The sequence below is a fragment of the Macaca fascicularis genome, chromosome 3 (genome assembly GCF_037993035.2).
Source record: "Macaca fascicularis isolate 582-1 chromosome 3, T2T-MFA8v1.1".
NCBI lineage: Eukaryota > Metazoa > Chordata > Mammalia > Primates > Cercopithecidae > Macaca > Macaca fascicularis.
This window is the reverse complement of record NC_088377.1, coordinates 170,974,184-170,998,451: the sequence shown is the minus strand read 5'-3', so window position 1 is coordinate 170,998,451 and position 24,268 is coordinate 170,974,184. Positions and strand designations below refer to the sequence as shown.

Sequence of the window (24,268 nt, the reverse complement as noted above, 5' to 3'; positions counted from 1 at the left end):
ACGGCTTCGCTGGCTTCGTGGTAAATCCCTCTCCAGCTCTCAACTCCAACATCGCTTCCTCAGTAACACCTTCCTGCCTCTCTTCCCGTCCCCAACTAGGTCAGAGCTTTTCCGCAGGTAGCTCTGCGCTGTCTGATACAATAGCCACTAGCCACATGGGGCTACTTAAATTTGAATGAATTACAATGAAACCACATCAGACATTCAGATCGTCAGTTGCACTGACCACATGTCATGCTCAGCTGCCCCATGTGGTTCTAGGCTGTGATGGACAGTGCAGCATAGAACATCTCTATTATCAGGGACGATTCTCCTGGACAGTGCTGATACGCCAAGCAGCACCAACTAATACCTACTCACCTTTAGCTCCCCGTAGACTGGAGCCCCAGGAGAACAGGACCATATATCTGTTGGCCTCATGTCTGTCGCCCAGTGCCTGGCACACACAGGTCCTTGATAAACACTCATTTAATGAATGTGCAATTCATTACTGGTCCACACATCTTTGGAACACCCTCACTCCTAACTTCAGTGAGCCCCAGATTCTTGCATTAAAAAGTGGGGAAAAGAGTCTCTGTTTTCCGGGCTGTGAGGAAGGAGCTGGCAGGGAGGAAGAGCTTGAAAATGCAGAAGACAGACTTGACCTAGAATAAAAATATGTACCCTCGTGTACATGGAGATACACTTATACCAGCACGTAGAAAATAGCCTGAGTATACACCAAATGTGACAAATGGCTGACACAGCTTAGCCACAGATGGGCGGGACTTGGGGTGATTCTAATTGTCTTCTTTGTGGCTCTTGTTTTTCCCAAGTGTTCCCTGTGTACTTTTTTTTTTCTGAGATGGAGTCTCACTTTGTCACCCAGGCTGGAGTGTAGTACTGTGATCTCAGCTCACTGCAACCGAGTTCAAACAATTCTCCTGCCTCAGCCTCCTGAGTAGCTAGGATTGCAGGCGTGTGCCACCATGCCTCGCTAATTTTGGTATTTTTAGTAAAGAGGGGGTTTCACCATGTTGGCCAGGCTGGTTTCGAACTCCTGACCTCGTGATCTGCCTGCCTCGGCCTCCCAAAGTGCTGAGATTACAGGTGTGAGCCACTGTGCCCAGCCTTTTTTTTTTTTTTTTCCAAGATGAGTTCAGCCCTGGCAGGAACGTTGGACAGCTCGGGTGTGCGGTCCCTCCTGCCATAGCTCCCAAGTTCCTCTGTCCCAGGATCTAGCTGCAAGGGTCTGACCCTATTCCGTCTGTTCCCTATTCCGTGGCCTCGTCTCTGTTGGGGCCACCTGCTCTGGTATCTGGGACTTGCCTCCTCTTTATCTCTCAGTCTTGTTTCTAGACCTTTTCTAGCTGTCATCAGCTTGAGACATGATTCACATACCATCAAATTCACCCTTTTAAAATGTACAGCTTAGTGGTTTTCGGTATAGTCTCAAGGTTATGCAACATCACTACTATTGAATTCCAGAACATTTTACCATGCAAAAAAGGACCCAAGGGTTACAGACCCATTAACAGCCACTACTTCTCATTTCCCCCTGGCACTCACTAATCCACTTTCTGTCTCTAGGGCTTTGCTTGTGTGAGTATTTCATCTAAATGGGATTACAATATATGTAGCCTTTGTATCTGGCTTCTTTCACTTAGCACCGTGTTTTCAAGGTTCATCCATGCGGTGTAGCACATATCACTATTTCATTCCTTTTTGCATTTAAATAATATTCCATAGTATGGATAGACTCCATTTCTCTGTTGTTGATGGACATTTGGGTTATTTTCACTTTTTAGCTATTATGAAAAATGCTGTAATAAACATTTGTATGTAAGTTTTGTTTTGTTTTTTGGTATTTTTGAGACAGGGTCTTGACTGTGTTACCCAGGCTGGCCTCGAACTCCTGGGCTCAAGATACCCTCTGGCCTCAGCCTCCTGAGTAACTGGGTCTATAGGCGAGCACCGCTGCACCTGGCTTATGTACAAGATGTTGTGTGACTGTGTGTTCAGTTCTCTGGGCATCACCTGGGAGTGGAATTGCTGGGCCGTATGGTAACTCTACTTACATTCTGAGTGGCTGCCAAACTGTTTTCCATGGCAGCTGCATTTTATATCCCCATCAGCAACGCATGAGGGTTGCAATTTCTCCCACCCTCACTGACACTTGTCACTGTCTCTCTGGATTCTATCCTCAGTTTTGTAAGGAAAATTCCATCCTAAAACATGTCTGCCCCATCCACATGTGACTGCCAAGTCCTCCTTCCTCCTCAGTGGACACTTTTTCTATTCCTGTAGTCACCGTTCCCTTCTCTCCCACTTTTTTTTTTTTTTTTTTTTTTTTGAGACAGTCTCACTCTGTCACCCAGGCTGGAGTACAGTGGCGTGATCTTGGCTCACTGCAAGCTCCACCTCCCAGGTTCAAGCCATTCTCCCTTGGCCTTGGCCTCCCAAGTAGCTGGGACTACAGGCGCCTGCCCCCATGCCCAGCTAATTTTTTTATTTTTAGGAGAGACGGGGTTTTACCACATTGGCCAGGCTGGGCTCGAACTCTTGACCTCAGGTGATCCACCCATTTTGGCCTCCCAAAGTGCTGGGATTACAGGTGTGAGCCACTGCACCTGGACTTCTCTCCCACTTTCTAACCATCAAGTCCCGTATCCATCCTCTCCCTTGCATAGAGCCTTCCTCACAAAAAGCCCCCATAGTTTCACAGCAAGGCCTTCACTTCAGCTGTTGCCTCCTCCAGGTAGCCCTCATGGCCTGTATGTGGACTTTCCTATCACTGCTTATATTTGTCCCTGCCCAAATCTCATGTGGAATTGTAATCCCCAGTGTTGGAGGTGGGGCCTGGTGGAGGTGTTTGAGTCATGGGGATGGATCCCGCATGGATTGGTGCTGTTCTCGAGATAGTGAGTTCTTGCCAAATCTAGTTGTTTAAAAGCATGTGGCACCTCCCCACAATCCTCTCTCTTTTGCTCCTGCTCTAGGCATGTGGTGTGCCTGCACCCTTTTGCCATAAGTAAAAGCTTCTGGAGGCCTCCCCAGAAGCCCAGCAGACGCTGGTGTGATGCTTGTATAGCCTGCAGAACTGTGAGCCAATTAAACCTGTTTTTTTTTTTTGAGACAGTCTTACTCTGTTGCCCAGGCTGGAGTGCGGTGGTGAGATCTCAGCTCACTGCAACCTCCGCCTCCTGGGTTCAAGCAATTCTCCTGCCTCAGCCTCTTTAGTAGTTGGGATTATAGGCGTGCACCATCACGTGCAGCTAATTTGTGAGTGTGTGAGACAGAGGCTCACTCTGTCCCCCAGGCTGGAGCGCGATGGTGCAATCTCGGCTCACTGCAATCTCTGCCTCCCGGGTTCAAGCGATTCTCCTGCCCCAGCCTCCTGAGTAGCTGGGACTACAGGTGTGTGCCAACACGCCTGACTAATTTTTTGTATTTTTAGTAGAGACAGGGTTTCACCATCTTGGCCAAGCGTCTCTGACTCCTGACCTTGTGATCCGCCCGCCTCAGCCTCCCAAAGTGCTGGGATTACAGGCATGAGCTACCAGCTGCCCAGCTAATTTTTGTATTTTTAGTAGAGACAGGATTTCACCATGTCGGCCGGGCTGGTCTCAAACTCCTGGTTTCAAGTGATCTGCCTGCCTCCGCCTCAGGTATTTCTTTATAGCAATGCAAAATGACCCAATACCCTGTGCCTTTCACAAGCTCCTCTTTGAATCTTTAAAAGCAGCAAGAATCAGGATTCTTGCCAATTTGGGTTTAGGGGAAATAAAAACAGCAGGGTTCAAGGATATATTTTATCATCAGATATCCTCCAGATGTCCTCTAGAGGTCTTAATCCCACCCTCCTCTTAATCACCTTCATAAATTGCATCATGAATGTACTTTTTTTTTTTTTTTTGAGGCGGAGTCTCGCTCTGTCGCCCAGGCTGGAGTGCAGTGGCCGAATCTCAGCTCACTGCAAGCTCTGCCTCCCGGGTTTACGCCATTCTCCTGCTTCAGCCTCCCGAGTAGCTGGGAATACAGGCGCCCGCCACCTCGCCTGGCTAGTTTTTTGTATTTTTTAGTACAGACGGGGTTTCACCGTGTTAGCCAGGATGGTCTCGATCTCCTGACCTCGTGATCCGCCCGTCTTGGCCTCCCAAAGTGCTGGGATTACAGGCTTGAGTCACCACGCCTGGCCCATGAATGTACTTTATCAAAGTTGAAATAGAAACTTAGTTGCCCTCTGTTAATCTGGGTAGTAGCCTTCTTGACCAGACTGGAAGCTCCTTGAGAGTAAGTGTATTAGTCTGTTCTCATGCTGCTGATAAAGACATACCCAAGACTGGGTAACTTATAAAGAAAAAGAGGTTTAATGGACTCACAGTTCCACATGGCTGGGGAGGCCTCACAATCACAGTGAAAGGTGAAAGGCACATCTCACATGGCCACGGCAGCAGACAAAACAGAATGAGAGCCAAGTGAAAGGGGAAGCCCTTATCAAACCATCAGATCTCGTGAGACTTACTCACTACCATGAGAACAGTATGGGGAAAACCACTCCCATTATTCAATTATCTCCCACCGAACCCTCTCACGACACGTGGAAATTATGGGAGCTACAATTCAATATCAGATTTGGCTGGGGACACAGCTAAATCGTATCAGTAGGGATCAGTAGGCTAGACATACCAGTACTATCCTTGTCTTCGTGCCAAGCATAATAGATGCTCAATTAATGTATTGAAATAGCTTTTGTTGAAAAAAGTTTTAAGTTCAGTGTTTCACTAAAATAAAAATAATTTCTCAAAAAGTAAAATGCATCATAACCTTTATATAGTGTGTAATGTTTATAACTTTATGTATATGTGGTAACACTAGAGCATGGCTATTAGAACCCAAAATTTCTTACGGCGTCTCTCAGAACCCCAGGGCTCCAACGAGCACGATACTGAGACAGCCTCAACCAGTCTGCTAAACTGGGGGTGAGCCTTGAGTCACGGTGCCCCAGCCAGTTAGACCAGTGCTTCCCCCATTCCAGCACCTCAGTCCTGGCTCATCATTTCATCGTCTCAAAAGAGAAGAGCATGGCCGCTTTCAAACCTTATTAGCCTGTAAATGCCTGGATCTGTGCTGCAGGTGAGCAGCATTTCAAGTCGTCTGCAGTAAAATCTATGTTGCTGGCAATAGTTGTTATCCTGACTTCTCTTCCCCAAGCCCTGTTCTCTGTAACAGAGATGTGTTGTGAAATGCTGTCACTTAAGTCTTGCTTCTCCCTTTCTTTCCCTTGGCAGCACCTGGCCAATGGAAGCCTTGCGGGTGCGGGCAGTCAGGGATCAAAAGGAAGCTCTGCAGGTGCCTTCTCCCCAACCTTCCAATAACCAACTGCTCAAATAGAAGCTCCTGAACCCAGGTGAGGCAGGAAAGGACGTTATACATCCTACAGGTTCGGATTCCACAAGCCTTTTAGCTTCTGGGTAGGCAGCATTAACTGGAGCGGTGGCTCTCTACCTGTGTGGCTGGGCAGCAGCAGCATAACCTGCCAACGTACTGGAAACACAAATCCCTGAGCCCATCCTTTCTGCGGGGGTAGGGCCCAGCAATCTGCACTTAGCCAAGTGTTCCAGGTGACCGAGAGGCTCGCTCAAGTGTGAGAACTGCTGCACTGGAGTTAGGAGTTCAGCAGTCCCTAACAGGGTGGGAAGGTGCTCCCTGTCTCCAAAGCCAGAAAACAGAGAGCAGAGGAGACCTCCCTTCAGATTCACCCAAGTGAGGGCTCCTCTGGAAACTGCACAGGTGGTGCAGGTAGACAATATTGTTCCCAACAGGCTGATGTGGGTCACGGACACCCCGCTTCTCTAGCACAGAGATTCATGGAGCTTCCTTTTTTTCTCTGATGCATATGAAAGCCTGAGTCCTGAGTTGCAGCCTCCCTTAGCAAACCTCATGAATCCTTGCAATCCTCACAAGGCCACCTGCAGCATAATTATAATTCCAACAAACTAGAACATCCCTGGAGGTGCTGCCTAGAGTGTGTCAGTTTTGGGCTCAGAAGGGTGAATGGAGACAACAGTGCAGGGGCTGGGGAGGGGCAGGAAGAGGCAGGAAGACAGAGCAGGAAGCAGGGATGGAGTGCTCAGGGAGTCAGAGACAGCGTCCACACTTATAGAACGCTGGCTTTCACATCTGGAGAATTCAGGCCTCTGGGCAGAGGAGAAAGAACTGCAGTTTCACCTCTTAGGCGTCTCCTTACAGGGCTAGGGAGATCCTAGAATATCAGCCGAATGCCCGGGGCAAGTGCCTGGCACCAATTCTATAACTCGGGGCCAGCCAAGTTTAACAAAGTATGCAGAAGATGGGAAGAAATAGAGTGTGGAGGGGAGGCGGGAGAAGAGTCAGGTGAAAGGGAAAAAAGAGGGATGGCCGGGTGTGATGGCTCTCACCTGTAATTCAGCACTTTGGGAGGCCGAGGTGAGTACAGTGGCTCATGCCTGTAATCCCAGCATTTTGGGAGACTGAGGCGAGCAGATCACCTGAGGTCAGGAGTTCGAGACCAGCCTGGCCAACATGGTAAAATCCTGTCTCTACTAAAAATTAAAAAATTAGCCTGGCCTGATGGCGTGTGCCTGTAATCCCAGCTACTTGGGAGGCTGAGGCAGGAGAATCGCTTAAACCTAGGAGGCAGAGGTTGCAGTGAACTGAGATTTTGCCACTTCACTCCAGCCTGGGCAACAGAGCAAGACTCTGTCCGAAAAATAAAAGAAAAAAGAAAGGGATGGGCGGATTTGCCCCCTTTGCCCTGCACCCAGCCGTTTCGCAACTGTCAGCCGCTTCTCACCATCTGCTTGCAGGACTGGCAGGGTCAGAGCATTCGTGACCATCTTAGCATCCGCGGAGCCTGTGGCTAATTCAAATCAAACAGAGTCAGACTGCTGAGAAGAAAATTATAGAAACAAAGTATTTATTATTTTCCATTTAAAAAAAAAGGAAATAGTGCCCAAGAGAGCAATGTTCCTAAGGAAACCCAGTGCTTTTTGCGGTGTCTTCTCTAAATGACAAACCCTCTTTGGCAAAAGAAAACAATTAATGCAACTAGAACTGCCTTTTGGGAGCAAAGTTTAATTCTGACCCAGAATTATAATAATTTCTGAAAGTTCTATTAATTTCACCACACTGTGTAGGAATTACTCAGGCTTTTCTCACCCTATAACTCCTAAAAAACCAAAGTGGCTAACCATATCTGGCATAACAGAGGAAGTAAGGTGCATTTCCCCATCATCAACCATCACAGAAAAGCACACTTAATTTGCATCTCAAGTGGTCTGGAGTAAAGTCTATGTTGCTGGCAATAGTTGTGTTATCCTGACTTCTCTTTCCCAAGTCCTGTTCTCTGTAACAGAGATGTGTTGTGAAATGCTGTCACTTGCTTCTCCCTTTCTTTCCTTTGGGAGCACCCGGCCAGTGGAAGCCTCGCAGGTGTAGGCAGTCAGCGACGTTGTGGGCGATATAGTAGAGGTTCAGCATGGCCGCGGGGCTGAGAATGTCCACTTCTGGCTTCTTCTGTTTCTTCCCATGAGACTTGCCCTGGCCTTTTCCTTTTTTCCCTTTAGCTGGCTTTCAAAGACAAATATAAATATGGGAGGAGGGAAGTTAGTTTTTGTTTTTTCTTTTTTTTGAGACAGGGTTTCACTGCCATCACCCAGCCTGGAGTGCAGTGACATGCTCTTGGCTCACTACAACCTCTACCTCCCGTGCTCAAGTGATCCTCCTGCCTTGGCCTCCCAAGTAGCTGAGATTACAGGTGTGCCCCACCACACCTGGCTAATTTTTGCACTTTTATTAGAGACAGGGTTTCACCATGTTGGGTAGGCTGGTCTCAAATGCCTGGCCTCAAGTGATCTGCCCACCCCGGCCTCCCAAAGTGCTGGGATTACAGGTGTGAGTCATCGTGCCAGGCTGAGTTAGTTTTTATAAACTTGGTATCATTTTCAGTATTTCTGTATTGAACAAGGAAAAAAAATTCCTAAAAGGAAATAAGTCAAAACAGCAGCCACAACAAACAGTTTGCATTGTCGTGTCTTCTCTAAATGACAAACCCCCTTTGGCAAAAGAAAACAATTAATGCAACTAGAACTGCCTTCTGAGAGCAGCTTAATTCCGACCCAGAATTATAATAATTTCTGAAAGTCACATGCAATCTAATTTGACAAATGTTTATTAAGCACCCTGATTAAAAGAGACCCAACCTAATGCAAGGTGTGGCCCTTGTTTGCATTCTTATTTGAACAAGCTGCAAAAAGAGGTCTTTGAGTTAATCAGGGAAATCTGATCATGTCAACGAATTATTAGTAATTCTGTTAGGTCTGACAATGGCAGCAAATCACGGAAGAAAATGTTCACACGTTTCTGAAGTACACACTGAAATCTGCAGGGATGAAATCAAAGAAGGCCTGAGGTTTGCTGTAAAACACTGCAGCTCCCCCACTGCCCCCCACCCAGAAAAAACACATAAAGTAAATATGGCAAAGTCCTACTCATTTCTGAATCTGAGAAATGAATATGAGGATTTTACTTTACAATTCTATTTTCATTTATGTTTGGAAATTTTCATAATACACATTAAATTTAAAACAAGTTTGATAATCAGGATGCAAATATGTATGTTGGCACTTGTTTTACAAGTAGTCTCCACCTCATTAAGCAGTCATGAGGTTTAAATGAGACACAAATATAAGATACTTAGCACAGGCCAGGCGCGGTGGCTCATGCCTGTGACCCTAGCACTTTGGGAGGCGGAGGCGGGCGGATCACCTGAGGTCAGGAAGTTCAAGACCAGCCTGGCCAACAAGGTGAAACCCTGTCTCTACTAAAAATACAAAAACTAGCTGGGCGTGGTGGCACACGTCTGTAATCCCAGCTACTCAGGAGGCTGAGGTAGGAGAATTGCCTGAACCCAGGAGCCGGAGGTTGCAGTGAGCCAAGATCATGCCACTGCATTTCAGCCTGGGGGCTAGAGTGAGACTCTGCCTCCCCCTCGCCCCCCGCAAAAAAAAGACACTTAGCACCATGTCTGATGTGAAATAATTACTCAATAAATGATGATTGTCGTCACCTTCCTTTTTTTTTGGAGAAAAGGTCTTGCTGTGTCACCCAGGCTGGAGTGCAGTGACACAAACTCAGCTTACTGTAACCCTGACCTTCCAGGCTCAAGCGATCCTCCCACCTTAGCCGCCCAAGTGGCTGGGATCACAGGCATGAGCCACCATTTCTGGCTAATTTTTTCTTTTTTCTTTTTGGTAGAGACAGTCTCGCTATGTTGCCTAGGCTGGTCTTGAACTCCTGTCAAACAAGCCTCCCAGCTTAGCCTCCCAAAGCGCTAGGATTACAGGCTTGAGCCACTGTGCCCCTGTGCCATCATCTGTAACACCACCAACACTCAAAGCTGTATTTCTTTTTTTTTTTTTTTGAGACGGAGTCTCGCTGTGTCTCCCAGGCTGGAGTGCAGTGGCCTGATCTCGGCTCACTGCAAGCTCCGCCTCCCGGGTTCACGCCATTCTCCCGCCTCAGCCTCCCAAGTAGCTGAGACTACAGGCGCCCGCCACCACGCCCGGCTAGTTTTTTGTATTTTTAGTAGAGACGGGGTTTCACCATGTTAGCCAGGATAGTCTCGATCTCCTGACCTCGTGATCCACCCGCCTCGGCCTCCCAAAGTGCTGGGATTTTTTTTTTTTTTGAGATGGAGTCTTACTCTGTCGCCCAGGCTGGAGTGCAGTGGCGTGATCTCGGCTCACTGTAAGCTCTGACTCCCGGGTTCACACCATTCTCCTGCCTTAGCCTCCCGAGTAGCTGGGACTACAGGTGCCCGCCACCACGCCCGGCTAATTTTTTGTATTTTTTAGTAGAGATGGGGTTTCCCCGTGTTAGCCAGGGTGGTCTCAATCTCCTGACCTCGTGATCCACCCGCCTCGGCCTCCCAAAGTGCTGGGATTACGGGTGTGAGCCACCGCACCTGGCAGAGCTGTATTTCTAGGTATTACTCCTGCCTTCAAAATGGAAATGTAGGGGCTCAGTTAGGCTACCCAGCACACAGAAACCAGCGTCCACCAGGCTTGGTGTCTATTCTCTTTCCATGACTACCCCATAAGGTCAGTGTTCTCTGGGAAAATGAATGGATACCATCCTAATCTGGAAATACACTATTACACTTCAAGCTTGTCAACCTGTTTTTCATGGATTGTGCTTTTGTCATACCCAAGAAATCTTTGCCTAACCCAAGTAACAAACATCGTCTATATTTTCTTCTAGAAGTGTTATAGTTTTTGGTTTTACATTTATATTTGCTAGAGCTGCACAAAACTGAGTTGAACTTCTCTATGTCCTCTGACCCACACATACAGAAAATAACAGATGGAAGTATATTATTAAAAAGTGTCTCCTGGCCGGGCGCGGTGGCTCAAGCCTGTAATACCAGCACTTTGGGAGGCCGAGACAGGCGGATCACGAGGTCAGGAGATCGAGACCATCCTGGCTGACACGGTGAAACCCCGTCTCTACTAAAAAATACAAAAACTTAGCCGGGCGAGGTGGCGGGCGCCTGTAGTCCCAGCTACTCAGGAGGCTGAGGCAGGAGAATGGCGTAAACCCGGGAGGCGGAGCTTGTAGTGAGCTGAGATCCGGCCACTACACTCCAGCCTGGGCGACAGAGCGAGACTCCGTCTCAAAAAAAAAAAAAAAAAGTATCTCCTGTAGGCAAGGGAGAGGAGAGGAAGGTATAAATGTTCAAGGACACCTGCAAGGGTAACCATTTATATAAAATAGGTATCCTATTCACAGCATTGCAGTCGAAAAATATCCCAAGTTAAACAAAAAGGAACATGGTTCATGTGTTAAAACTACTAAAATAGGCTGGGCATGGTGGCTCACACCTGTAATCCCAGCACTTTGAGAGGCTGAAGCAGGTGGACCATGAGGTCAGGAGTTCGAGATCAACCTGGCCAACATGGTGAAACCTCATCCCTACTAAAAATACAAAAATTAGCCAGGCATGGTGGCGCACACCTGTAACCCCAGCTACTCAGGAGACTGAGGCAGGAAAATTGCTTGAACCCGGGAGGTGGAGGTTGCAGTGAGTCGAGATCGCACCACTGCCCTCCAGCCTGGTGACAGAGACTCCATCTAAAAAAAAAAACCAACTAAAACACATTTTTGCTAGGTGAAATGGAGTACATTCCTAGATACAAAACCCAGTAATGAAAATGAGACATATCTTGCAATGCAGAATCCACTTGAAAATCCTATGTACCTGCATTCTCCTGGTAAAATAACCCCATCAGGTATGGGAGGTACATTTTCCCAGAAACTCTGAAAGACTTTGGGTCTTGATTTATTTCCTCTTTTTTCCTTTCTTTTCTTTTCTCTTCTCTTTTCTCTTTCTTTCCCTCCCTTCCTCCCTTCCTCCCTTCCTTCCTTCCCTTTCTTTTTTTAACTGCATTCTCCTGGTAAAACAACCCCATCAGGTATGGGATGTACAATTTACCAGAAACTCTGAAAGACTTTAGGTTTTGATTTCTTTTCTTTTCTTTTCTTTCTTTCTCTCTCTCTCACTCTCCTTCTTTCCCTCCCTCCCCCTTCCTTCTCTCCCTCCCTCCCGTCCCCTCCCCTCCCCTCCCTCCCTCCCCCCTCCCTCCCCCCCCTCCCCCCCTCCCTCCTTCCTTCCTTCCTTCCTTCCTTCCTTCCTTCCTTCCTTCCTTCCTTCCTCCCTCCCTCCCTCCCTCCCTCCCTTCCTTCCTTCCCTCCCTCCCTTTCTTTTAACTGCATTCTCCTGGTAAAACAACCCCATCAGGTATGGGATGTACATTTTACCAGAAACTCTGAAAGACTTTGGGTCTTGATTTTCTTTCTCTCTCTCTCTCTCTCTCTCTCTCTCTATCTCCTTCTCTCTCTTTCTTTCCTTCCTTTTTTTTTTGAGACGGAGTCTTGCTCTTGTTGCCCAGGCTGGAGTGCGATGGCATGATCTTGGCTCACTGCAACCTCTGCCTCCCAGGTTCAAGCAATTCTCCTGCCTCAGCCTCCCAAATAGCTGGCACTACAGATGCCTGCCACCAAGCCTGGCTAATTTTTGTATTTTTAGTAGAGATGGGGTTTCATCATGTTGGCCAGGCTGGTCTTGAACTCCTGACCACATGATCTGCCCGCCTCGGCCTCCCAAAGTGCTGAGATTATAGGCATGAGCCACCGCACCTGGCCTGGGTCTTTGTTTCTTTATGACCTTGTACTTTTTTGCATGCCAACCACACTTGACTCAATGTGTTTTAATCTTTAAAATGGTTTGGGACCTAAAATTCACATTGACATTTTTATTTGAAGTTCTCATCTTATTGTACAAAAATGGCAAACTGAGTCTAAAATTCATATGGAAATGCAAAGGATGTGAGATAAAGGTTTGACATTATTTTCAAAGTTCTCATCTTTTTGTGGAAGATTCCAAAATTCACATGGAAAAGTGAAGGACTTATAAAAAAGAACCGGCCGTGTGCAATGGCTCACGCCTATAATCCTCACACTTTGGGAGACTGAGGTAGGTGGATCACCTGAGGTCAGGAGTTTGAGACCAGTCTGGCCACTACAGTGAAACCTGGTCTCTACCAAAAAATCCAAAAATTAGCCGACTGTGGTGGCAGGCACCCGTAATTTCAGTTACTCAGGAGGCTGAGGCAGGAGAATCGCTTGAACCCAGAAGGCAGAGGTTGCAGTGAGCCGAGAATGCACCACTGCACTCTAGCCTGGGCGACAGAGCAAGATCCTGTCTCAAAAAAGAAAGAAAAAGAAAAGAACAAAATTGGCGGACTAATACTACCTTATTTTAAGAATTATTATAAAGCTACCGTAACAAGATGGTGTGATAGTGGTTTCAAGAAAGGTAACTAGAACAATGGGACAGAATAGAGTCCAGAAATAGATCCACACGTATTTGATCAACTAATTTTCAACAAAGGTATTGGTGGAGCAAAGATAATCTTGTTCAACATGTGGTGCTGGAATAATGAATATCCATTTGCAAAAAAATTAACCTCAACCCACGGTTTCACCATATGTAAAAATCAACTCAAAATAGATAATAGAATTAAATATAAAACCAAAAACTATAACACTTCTGCAAGAAAATAGAGAAGACTTTTGCTACCTTGGATTATTAGGCAAATGTTTCACAACTCAAGAAAACAACTTGATAAACTCACCATCAACATTTAAAGCTTTTGCTCTTCAAAAGATATTATTAAGACAATGAAAAGCCAAGCATCAAACTGGCGGAAATATCTGCCAATCATAAATCTCATAAAGGCCTATATGGAGAACAGAGGACCCTGAAAACACAATAGTAAGAAAACCACTTAATAAAACATGTTCAAAGGTTGAATAGACCCTTCCCCAAAAAAGATATACAGATGGCAAATAAGCACATGAAAAGATACTCAACGTTAAGTCATTAGTGAAATGCAATGAAAACCAGGAGACACCACCACATACCTTTTGGACTGGCTCAAGTCAAAAAGACTGATCCTACCAAGTATTGGTGAAGATGTAAAGAAACTGAAACTCTCATACACTGCTGATGGAAATCTAAAATGACAGAACCACTTTGAAAAACAGTCTGCAGTCTCTATAAAAAGTTAAACACATGTCTACCATATGACCCAGTCCATTCCACTCCTAAGGTGGAAATAAAAGCATATGTTCACTCAAGGACTTTTACATGAATGTTCATAGTAGCTTTATTTGTAATAGCTAAAAACTGGAAACAGGCCAAGTGCAGGGGCTCATGCCTGTCATCTCAGCACTTTGGGAGGCCAAGGTAGAAAGATCACTTGAGCCCAGAAGTTCAAGATCAGCCCCGGCAACAAAATGGGACCCCATACCTATATTAAAAAAAAAAAAAGGCCGGGCGCGGTGGCTCAAGCCTGTAATCCCAGCACTTTGGGAGGCCGAGACGGGCGGATCACAAGGTCAGGAGATCGAGACCATCCTGGCGAACACGGTGAAACCCCGTCTCTACTAAAAAAATACAAAAAACTAGCCGGGCGAGGTGGCGGGCGCCTGTAGTCCCAGCTACACAGGAGGCTGAGGCAGGAGAATGGCGTAAACCCGGGAGGCGGAGCTTGCAGTGAGCTGAGATCCGGCCACTGCGCTCCAGCCCCGGTGACAGAGCGAGACTCCGTCTCAAAAAAAAAAAAAAAAAAAAAAAAAAAAAAGGCTGGGTGCGGTGGCTCACGCCTGTAATCCCAGCACTTTGGGAGGCCGAGGCGGGTGGATCATGAGGTCAGGAGATCGAGACCATCCTGGCTAACACGGTGAAATCCCATCTCTACTAAAAATACAAAAAATTAGCTAGGAGTGGTGGTGGGCACCTGTAGCCCCAGCCACTTGGGAGGCTGAGGCAGGAGAATGGCATGAACCCAGGAGGCAGAGCTTGCAGTGAGCCAAGATCACACCACTGCACTCCAGCCTGGGAGAAAGCAAGACTCTGTCTAAAACAAACAAACAAACACAAAAGAAAAAAATTAGGTGTGGTGGTCCCAGTTAAGGTGGGAGGATCATCTGAGCCCAGGGAAGTCAAGGCTGCAGTGAGCCACGATCATGTCACTGCATTCCAGCCTGGGTGACGAAATAAGATCCTGAGAAAGGAAAGAAAGAAAGAAAAAGAAAGAAAGAGAGAGGGAGGGAAAGAAGGAAAGAAGGAAAAGGAAGGAAGGAGAGAGAGAGAGAAAAGGAAAGGAAAAGAAAAGAAAGAAGGAAGGAAGGAGAGAGAGAAAGAAAAGGAAGGAAGGAGAGAGAGAGAAAAGGAAGGAAGGAAAGAAGGAAGGAAGGAAGGAAGGAAGGAAGGAAGGAAGGAAGGAAGGAAGGAAGGAAGGAAGGAAGGAAGGAAGGAAGGAAGGGCAACCCAAAAGCCCATCAGCAGGTGAATGGATAGACCATGGTTTAACCACACAACAGAACGCTACTCAGCACTAAAAAGGAATAATTACTGATACATGATACAACATGGATAAATTTCCAAATAATTACTCAAGTAAAAAAAGTCAGTAAAATAAAAAAAAAAAACTATAATATATGACTGCATATATATAAAATCTTAGAAACTATAAACTAATCTAGAGAGAGGGCAGACTAGTCATTGCCTGGGAAGGTTGGGAAGGAGTAGGGGTACAGACAGGGGCAAGAGAGAAAAGTAGATTACAAAAAAAATGGGTGATGGCTGTGTTTACAATCTTGATTGTGGTGATGGCTTAATGAATGAACACATTTGCTAAACTTATCAAAATGTGCATTTTATTTTTATTTATTTATTTTTTGAAACAGGTTTCACTCTGTTGCCCAGGCTCACTGCAGCCTCGATGTCCCAGGCTCAAGAGATCCTCCCACTTCAGCCTCCTGAGTAACTGGGACTACAGATTTGCGCCACCACGCCGAACTAATTTTTTCTTTTTCTTTTGTTTTTTTTTTTGAGATGGAGTCTTGCTCTGTCTCCCAGGCTGGAGTGCAGTGTGCGATCTCCGCTCACTGCAAGCTCCACCTCCCGGGTTCACGCCATTCTCCTGCCTCAGCCTCCCCAGCAGCTGGGACTACAGGCGCCCACCACCGCGCCCGGCTAATATTTTTGTATTTTTAGTAGGGATGGGGTTTCACCATGTTCGCCAGGATGGTCTCGATCTCCTGACCTCGTGATCCACCTGCCTTGGCCTCCCGAAGTGCTGGGATTACAGGTGTGAGCCACCGCACCCGGCCCCAACTAATTTTTTCTACTTTTTGTAGAGATGAGGGTCTCACTATGTTGCCCAAGCAGGTCTTGAACTCCTGAGCTCAAGCTATCCTCTCGCCTCAGCCTCCCAAAATACTGGGTTTACAGGCATGAGCCACCATGTCCAAAGTATGCATTTTAAACATGTAAAATGTATTGTATATACATTCCACCTCAATAAATCTGTTAAGAAATTATTACATGGGAGGGTTTGTTTCTGGGCCCATCCATTCCTTGGGTTGAATCAATACAACTTTGTGGCTCTTGGCTGTTCCTGGTCTCAGAACATGCAGCTCCCAACTTAAAACCCTCTAAACTCCCTAAGGAAGACCACTTGACTCCAGCCACACTGGACTTTCTTCTAGTTCCCAACACTCCGAGCTTCTCCCTGTGCAATGCTTGTTCTTCCTGCAGACCTTCTAATTGAAAGGGCAGAATCTGTTGCTTCTCTTTATGCTAGCCTCTGCTCAAATACCACCTCTTTAGAAAAACCTCCGACGGGCCGGGCATGGTGGCTCACAGTGGCTCAGCATTTTGGGAGGCTGAGGCAGGTGGATCACCTGAGGCCAGGAGTTCAAGACCGGCCTGGACAACATGGTGAAACCCCGTCTTTACTAAAAATACAAAAAAATTAGCCAGGCATGGTGGCGGATGCCTATAATCCCAGCTACTCAGGAGGCTGAGGCAGGAGAATTGCTTGAACCTGGGAGGCGGAGGTTGCAGTGAACCAAGATTGTGCCATTGCACTCCAGCCTGGGCGACAAGAGCAAAACTCTGTCTCAAAAAAAAAAAGAAAAAAGAAAAAGAAAAAGTAAAAAGAAAAACGTCCCTGACACCATGTCTATACTCTGTCTATAACTGGAGTTACCATATAATTTATTGTCCAAACCAAGATACTTCAACAAATATAAACAAACATAAACTGAGACTGTCCCAGGCTAGGGACGGGGGGTAGGTACAGTGGTCTGTCTTTAACAGTCTCCCAACAACCCCAGTAGAGTCACTGTCCATCTCCTTACCCGCAGCACTTTTCACTAGTTAATAGTAACTGTTTATGTTTATTGTTTGTTTCCCTCACCAGAGATTCTGTCTGTAAATTTACCACTGAATTCCCCAGCCTACACCAATATCTGCCGCACTGCAAGGATGCACAAATATCTGCTGAGTGAATGAATACATCGCAACTGAGATGCAATGCAAGAACAGAATTTAGAAAGCAAATGTGGATTTCTGCTTTTCTGAATTTTAAGATGCCTCCTTCATTCATTCAAGAAGTATTTAACGGCCGGGCGCGGTGGCTCAAGCCTGTAATCCCAGCACTTTGGGAGGCCGAGACGGGTGGATCACGAGGTCAGAAGATCGAGACCATCCTGGCTAATACGGTGAAACCCCGTCTCTACTAAAAAATACAAAAAACTAGCCGGGCGAGGTGGCGGGCGCCTGTAGTCCCAGCTACTCGGGAGGCTGAGGCAGGGGAATGGCGGGAACCCGGGAGGCGGAGCTTGCAGTGAGCTGAGATCCGGCCACTGCACTCCAGCCGGGGTGACAGAGCGAGACTCCGTCTCAAAAAAAAAAAAAAAAAAGAAGTATTTAACAAAAATCTACTGTGTAGCAGGCACTGTATTAGATGGGGAACAAAAGATATCTCACGATGCTTACAGTGCAGTGAGGTCTGAGAAAGACACTAGTCACCTAATCACAAACATATTTACTCACAATCCATGTTGTGAAGAAATGGCCCTATTGGCCAGGTGTCGTGATTCACACCTGTAATCCCAGCACTCTGGGAGGCCGAGGTGGGTGGATCACTTGTACCCAGTTTGAGACCAGCCTGGGAAAGATGGTGAAATCCTGTCTCTACAAAAATTTAAAAAATTAGCCGGGTTCGGTAGCACACACCTGTAGTCCCTGATACTCAGGAGGCTGAGGTGAGAGGACCCCTTGAGCCCAGGAATTCAAGGCCAAAGTGAGCTACGTATGATGCCATCGCACTCCAGCCTGGGCAACAAAGCAAGACCCTATCTCTAAAAAAATAAATAAAAACAAAGAAATTAATAAAGGCCCTATAATGCCTATAACACATGACATTATAATAGCACAGGATGGGCAAGGGCTGACCTAGTCTGGGACGTCAAAGGAAGGGTTCGCTAAGAGTGGCCTGTGGGCTGAAGGTAGGTAATTCCAAGGCCAACAGCCTACGCAAAGGCTCTGAGGCCGGAGAGAAGGTGTACAAAGAGACCGAAACCCAAAAAAGGCCAACATGGCCAGCCCACAGGCAATCAAGGAGGCCAGTGAGAGCAGCTGAGGCAGGAAAGGTAGGCAAGGTTCCGCTCTGCAGGCTCTGTGCACTGTGTTTTTTTTTTGTTTTTTTTTTGTTTTTTTTTGAGACAGAGTCTCGCTCTGTCGCCCGGGCTGGAGTGCAGTGGCCGGATCTCAGCTCACTGCAAGCTCCGCCTCCCGGGTTCACGCCATTCTCCTGCCTCAGCCTCCCGAGTAGCTGGGACTACAGGCGCCCACCACCGCGCCCGGCTAATTTTTTGTATTTTTTAGTAGAGACGGGGTTTCACCGTGTTAACCAGGATGGTCTCGATCTCCTGACCTCGTGATCCGCCCGTCTCGGCCTCCCAAAGTGCTGGGATTACAGGCTTGAGCCACCGCGCCCGGCCTGTGCACTGTGTTTGACCTTCATTCAAGGAGCATGAATTAAGTGGCATTTGCTTAAATGGCTATGTACAGCTTTCTGCCTCAGTTCCCTGGGCCCTGAAAGAAATGGCAATTGGCTGGGCACAGTGGCTCACGCCTGTAATCCCAGCACTTTGAGAGGCCAAGGCGGGAGGATCCCTTGAGCCCAGGCGTTTGAGACGAGCCTGGGCAAGCTGGCGAAACCGTCTCTACTAAAAATACAAAAATTAGCTGGGCATGGTGGTGCTTGCCTACGGTCCCAGCTACTTGGGAGGCTGAGGTGGGAGGATCACTTGAGCCCCAGAGGACGAGGCTGCAGTTAGCTGTGACCACACCATTGTACTCCAGCCTGTGTGACAAAGCAAGACCCTGTCTCAAAAAAAAAAAAAAAAAAAAAAAAAAGGCAATAGCAACCATGGAATGACTCTCAACTTAAACCAATAAATTTTTACTTAACCCTTTTACAGCAAACAAACTGGAAATAACACAGAAACTTAATGATTTCTACACCAGAGTCTAATGGGGAGTAAGGCTTTCCAAGGAAAAACACGCAAAGCACCAGAGGTGAGGTGCAAATGGCTGTGGGAGCTGAAGGAGCGATGGGGAAGCAGGAGGCACGGTCCTTCTGAGCCAAATCTCAAAGAAAATGGATCAAGACAGGGAAGGCGCAAGAGGCTTCCAGAAGAATGCGGGTTTAGTGTGGGATGCGGGGTTTTGTTTGTTTGTTGTTGTTTAGCAGAGAAAGCTCGAGGTTGAGGCCCCTTTAGCAAGGGCTCTGTGCACCCAGCTCAAGCGTGCAGTACTTAGTTTAGCAGACAATGGTGCCTCCCTGAGGACTTGGGGCAGGGCCTGGAAAGTCACAGCCCTTCTGGAAAGAGCAGCGAAGGTGGGAAGGAGGTCGCAAGTGACTGGATGAGGGCGGAGAACAGGAATGCTGCTGACAGCAAGGTGGTGGCACGAGGGCTCACTCTCTGCTTCCTGAGTCTGCAGAGCAGCGGAGAATCCCGCGCAGGGACCCAGGGTGGCGACGGCAGCTAAGAGCCCGGACCCGTCACTGTGGGCGTGGGCATGGCCTGGCGCCCTGAGGTGCCACGCCACAGTACCACCCTCCCTTTATTTCCCACATCAACCGTCTGGGTGTGAGGGCTGCTCAACAGGGCCACGACCTAAAACCCGGAAAGAGGGCTCGCCTGACTCCGCGGCTGCTGCACCCCTTGTCCCCTCCATCTTTTTGCCAAGCATTGAGGTCGCCCCCAGGGAGAGGCGGTGACCTCGGCGCCCGCGCCTCTCCGGGACAGCCTAGGGCTCCACGGCGCGCGCCCGGGCCCCCGGTACTTTAGGGAGACGGGGATTACCATGGCGATTCTCAGCCGAGCAGGCAGGCGTGGTGGACTCCCGATCCCGAAGCCCTTAGTATCCACCGGGGCCGCTGCCCCAGAGCCCGTTCCCCTAGCGCCCCCGGCCCCCTCTCCGCCCTCCTCAGGGAACCGCCGCGGGCCCGGCCTCACTACGCCTCCCCGCCACGCCTCGCTCGGAGGAGCGCGGCCGGCTCAGGGAGCAGCCCGCCGCGGAGCCGCCTGGACGCGAGGTGCCTGCTGGTCCCACGCGGCCCCTAGGCCGCAGCAGCTGTGGGCGCTGGGCCGGCGTGCGCCTCGGGGGCGGGGCCGCGCGCACAATCGGCGGGCGTGGGGCAGGGCCTCGCCGTGGTAACCGTTGCCAGGGCAACACTGCCGCGCGCGGAGGGTGGGAGGAGCTGGGTTCCCGGGCCGCGCGCGCTGGCTTCACCAAGCACGAGGCCGACCACGGCCTCCAGCACCCGGAACCCCGGTTTGGCGCTGTAGCGTCTGGGTTTGGGCTGCTGGAGCAGCGGGCGCGGGGCGAAGGGGCGGGCGCGGGCGGCTCTCCCACTGGGGTGGCGCTGGCGTGAGAGCACAGGCTAGGCGGCTCACGCAGCCGACCTGGGAGAACGGAGAACCTCTTTTAGAAAACGAGCATAAGGACTATGACAGTGAAGGGAGAATATCATGGGAAATGTTTGCAAAAGAGCCAGGTAAACAGAGTAAGAGCCCGAGAGACTAAAGGGGTGGGGAGGGAGTTCATGTGCAAGTAGGACTGGGCAAGAAAGATACAGTAGGTACAGTTCCGCCTCACTCCCCGCAGGGGAAGGCTACACTTTAGGTGGTACGACTCATTCTTTTCTATGACTTGTCATTCCTTTTCTTTTTTTCCAACCGAGTCTCTCTCAGTCGCCCAGGTTGGAGTGCAGTGGCACGATCTCGGTTCACTGCAACCTCCGCCTCCCAAGTTCAAGCCATTCTCCTGCCTCAGCCTCCTGAGTGACTGGGATTGCAGATGCGTACCACCATGCCCGGCTAATTTTTGTGTTTTTAGTAGAGACGGGGTTTCGCCATGTTGGTCACGCTGGCCTCGAACTCCTGACCTCAGGCGATCCGCCCGCCTCAGCCTTCCAAAGTGCTGAGATTACAGACGTGAGCCACCGCGCCCGGCCTGTCAATGCTTTTTTTTTTTTTTTTTTTTTTTTTTTTTTGAGACGAAGTCTCGCTCTGTCGCCCAGGCTGGAGTGCAGTGGCCGGATCTCAGCTCACTGCAAGCTCCGCCTCCCGGGTTCACGCCATTCTTCTGCCTCAGCCTCCTGAGTAGCTGGGACCACAGGCGCCCGCCACCTCGCCCGGCTAGTTTTTTTTGTATTTTTTTAGTAGAGACGGGGTTTCACCGTATTAGCCAGGATGGTCTCGATCTCCTGACCTCGTGATCCGCCCTTCTCGGCCTCCCAAAGTGCTGGGATTACAGGCTTGAGCCACCGCGCCCGGCCTGTCAATGCTTTTTATTCAACAGTTATTGAGCATCTGCCACGTGCCTGACACTCTTCCAGGCCCTGGAAATTGAGCTCTGAATGAGGCAAAGTCCTTGTTCTTTTAAGCGGTGATTTGGGGGAGGTGGTCAAGGCTGAAATGGAGGGCCTGGCAGACATTAAAAGTGATAGGGACAGTATGGCATATTGCATTAAATTGATGTGATCACTGGGTGCTCTTTTAGATTGCTGACTGAGGAAGGCCTCTCTGAGGAGGTGACCTTAAAACACATCTGGATGACAAGGAGCAGTCAATTATGCCAAAATTAGGGAGGGGAGGAGGAGGCAAGACCAGGAAGCAGGAGTAGGGTCCTGGAAGGCTCTGCAAGGATGAGGTGTTTTGTTTTTTTCTCCTGAAAGACAAACTGGCTTCCAAAGAGGAGTGTTTATGTTCTAGGTTCTCTTACATATGCTTTCCCTAATCCTTCATTAACAAAGCAAACCCAACTTCCAACTACTTTTAATATGTCTGTGAGTTGTTCTTATGAGTCCATATGCCCTGGATATGGCAAATTCTCCTGCCCTCCACCTGCAGTTTCTTCTCTGCTTGCCCTGTCTTCATCCCTGGATGGAGCCGGCCCACCCCAGCTGCTTACACTTCTCTGGGTTATCTCAGCTCTCCCAAGGTTACCCCTATGGGATCACTCCCAAATCTGTTCCATTCCTGCTTTTCCTGAGCTCCAGATCAGAGATCCAGAGCCTTGCCACAAGGTTGTTTTTTTCTTTTTTCTTTTTTTTTTGAAATGGAGTGTTGCTCTGTTGCCCAGGCTGGAGTGCAATGGCACGATCTCTGCTCACTGCAATCTCCGCCCCCTGGGTTCAAGAAATTCTCCTGCCTCAGCCTCCCAAGTAGCTGGGATTACAAGCATGTGCTCTCACGCCCGACTAAATTTTGTATTTTTAGTAGAGATAGGGACCAGGCTGGTCTCGAACTCTTGACCTCAGGTGATCCGCCTGCCTCGGCCTCCCACTGGGATAAAAGGCGTGAGCCACTGCACCGGCCTCCTGCTACAAGTTTTAAAACTCAGCTGTCTTGAAAGTAGATCAGTGGTTGAGGTGTGCCATGGGTGGGGGAGGATTGACTCTGCAGTGCGCTAAGAGGAAAATTCCGGAGCGATGGAAATACTCTCCATCCTGATTGTGGCGGTAGTTACACAGGTGCAGGGCTGGCTGCATCATTTGCATGGCTCAGTACAAAATGAAAACAGGAAGAAGCAGGGAAAAGTGCCACTAAAGGTACTAAATTAGAACGCTTTCCTTTTCTCTGCAGTCTCTATCAACCTGTTATGCTGTTTTTATTTACTGTTTAATGTGTTTCCTTGGGTACGGGAACACTACCTTTCCTAGCTGTCTTCCCATAGCAGATGGGTGACCCTCAAGGGATTGCACCCTCTGTGCCAGGATGTGCTTGGTGTCATGACTGTGGTGGACAGGACACTCGCATGTCTCACTCTGAATGTGCTGGGATACTGCCATGCCCTGCGCTAGATGGGGGTGGGGGTGGGGTAGGGTGAGGGTGGGGATTGGGGGTGGTGGGGGGTGACAAGAGGTGAGACTCAGCAGGAGCTAAGGCACCAACCCCCTTCCCCCAACATGCTCCATTTTCCATTTTCCCTTCGGATTTCATTGACAAAACACAAATTCAAAGGTAAAATTACTAAGAAATTTTCACACTGTGAAACTCAGAGCATTAAACCCCAAGCTTGTGGCCCTTCTAAGAGTGGAACTTGGCCAGGCGCAGTGTCTCACTCATTACAGATCACGCAGTCTGTAATCCCAGCACTTTAAGACGCCGAGGCGGGTGGATCATCTGCAGTCAGGAGTTCACGACCAGCCTGACCAACACAGTGAAACCCCATCTCTACTAAAAAATACAAAAATTAGCCAGGTATGGTGGTGGGCGCCTGTAATCCCAGCTACTTGGGAGGCTGAGGCAGGAGCATTGCTTGAACCCAGGAGGCGGAGGTTGCAGTGAGCCAAGATTGCACCACTGCACTCCAGGCTGGGTGACAGAGCAAGACTCCTTCTCAAAAAAAAATAAAAAATAAAAAAATAGGACTCTGTGTGTTCACTGGGGTCAAACAGCCCATGAACCTGGCCCTGCACAAGTATATACATTTGTCAGAATTAATTAAATTATATACTTCAAATTAGTACAGTTTACAATATATGAATTATACCTTGATGAAGTTGATTTTGAAACTTCAACTCTTAGGAACCTTACCCTGCCACATCTAAAATCAAACCTGTCTGGGTGTGGTGGCTCACACCTGCAATACTAGCACTTTGGGAGGCTGAGGCAGGTGGATCGCTTGAACTCAGGAGTTCGAGACCAGCCTGGGCAACATGGTGAAACCCCATCTATGGAAAAAAAAATACAAAATTTACTGCGCATGGTGGCATACGTCTGTGGTCCTAGCTACTTGGGAGGCTGAGGTGGGAAGATCGCTTGAGTCCAGGAAGTCAAGATTGCAGTGAACTGCGATCGCACCAATGCATTCCAGCCTGGGCGACGGAGCAAGACCCTGCCTCTAAATAAATAAAGTCAAAAACTTCAAACACTTCTTATAGCAAAGGTGCATCTCCTTCTGTTTGGATGATGCAACCATCTAGGTACCCACGCTAGGAACTGGTCACCTTTGATCCCTCTCTCTCCTTATATCTAGAACACTCTCATCTGTACCTACTTGAGGCTATCTCCTGACTTGTTTTTTTTTTTTTTTAGACGGAGTTTTGCTCTTTCACCCAGACTGAAGTGAAGTGGTGCGATCTCGGCTCACTGCAGCCACTGCCCCCGCACCGGGTTCAAGCGATTCACCTGCCTCAGCCTCCAGAGTAGCTGGGATTACATGTGTGTGCTACCAAGCCTGGTTACTTTTTGTGTTTTTAGTAGAGACAGGGTTTCACCATGTTGGCCAGGCTGGTCTTGAACTCCTAAACTC

The 24,268-nt window shown here is 48.4% G+C and overlaps 1 protein-coding gene across 3 annotated transcripts; it reads right to left on the bottom strand.

Annotated features, from left to right (window-relative positions):
* Nucleotides 1-6,920: 6,920 nt before the first annotated feature.
* Nucleotides 6,921-20,132, bottom strand: SMKR1 (small lysine rich protein 1). 3 transcript variants are annotated; one of them, XM_045388379.2, is made up of 3 exons: nucleotides 19,810-20,132; nucleotides 13,215-13,340; nucleotides 6,921-7,590 (listed from the first exon to the last, which is right to left on the bottom strand). In XM_045388379.2, exons 2-3 carry the CDS (start codon nucleotides 13,221-13,223, stop codon nucleotides 7,396-7,398), a joined length of 204 nt encoding a protein of 67 aa, XP_045244314.1. In that variant the 5' UTR covers nucleotides 13,224-13,340; nucleotides 19,810-20,132; the 3' UTR covers nucleotides 6,921-7,395. The 3 variants fall into 3 exon arrangements, 2 of the variants coding, with proteins under 2 accessions (XP_045244314.1, XP_045244315.1); XR_012432848.1 differs by having other exon boundaries at nucleotides 7,411-7,586; XM_045388380.2 differs by lacking the exon at nucleotides 13,215-13,340.
* Between the last annotated feature and the right edge of the window lie 4,136 nt (nucleotides 20,133-24,268).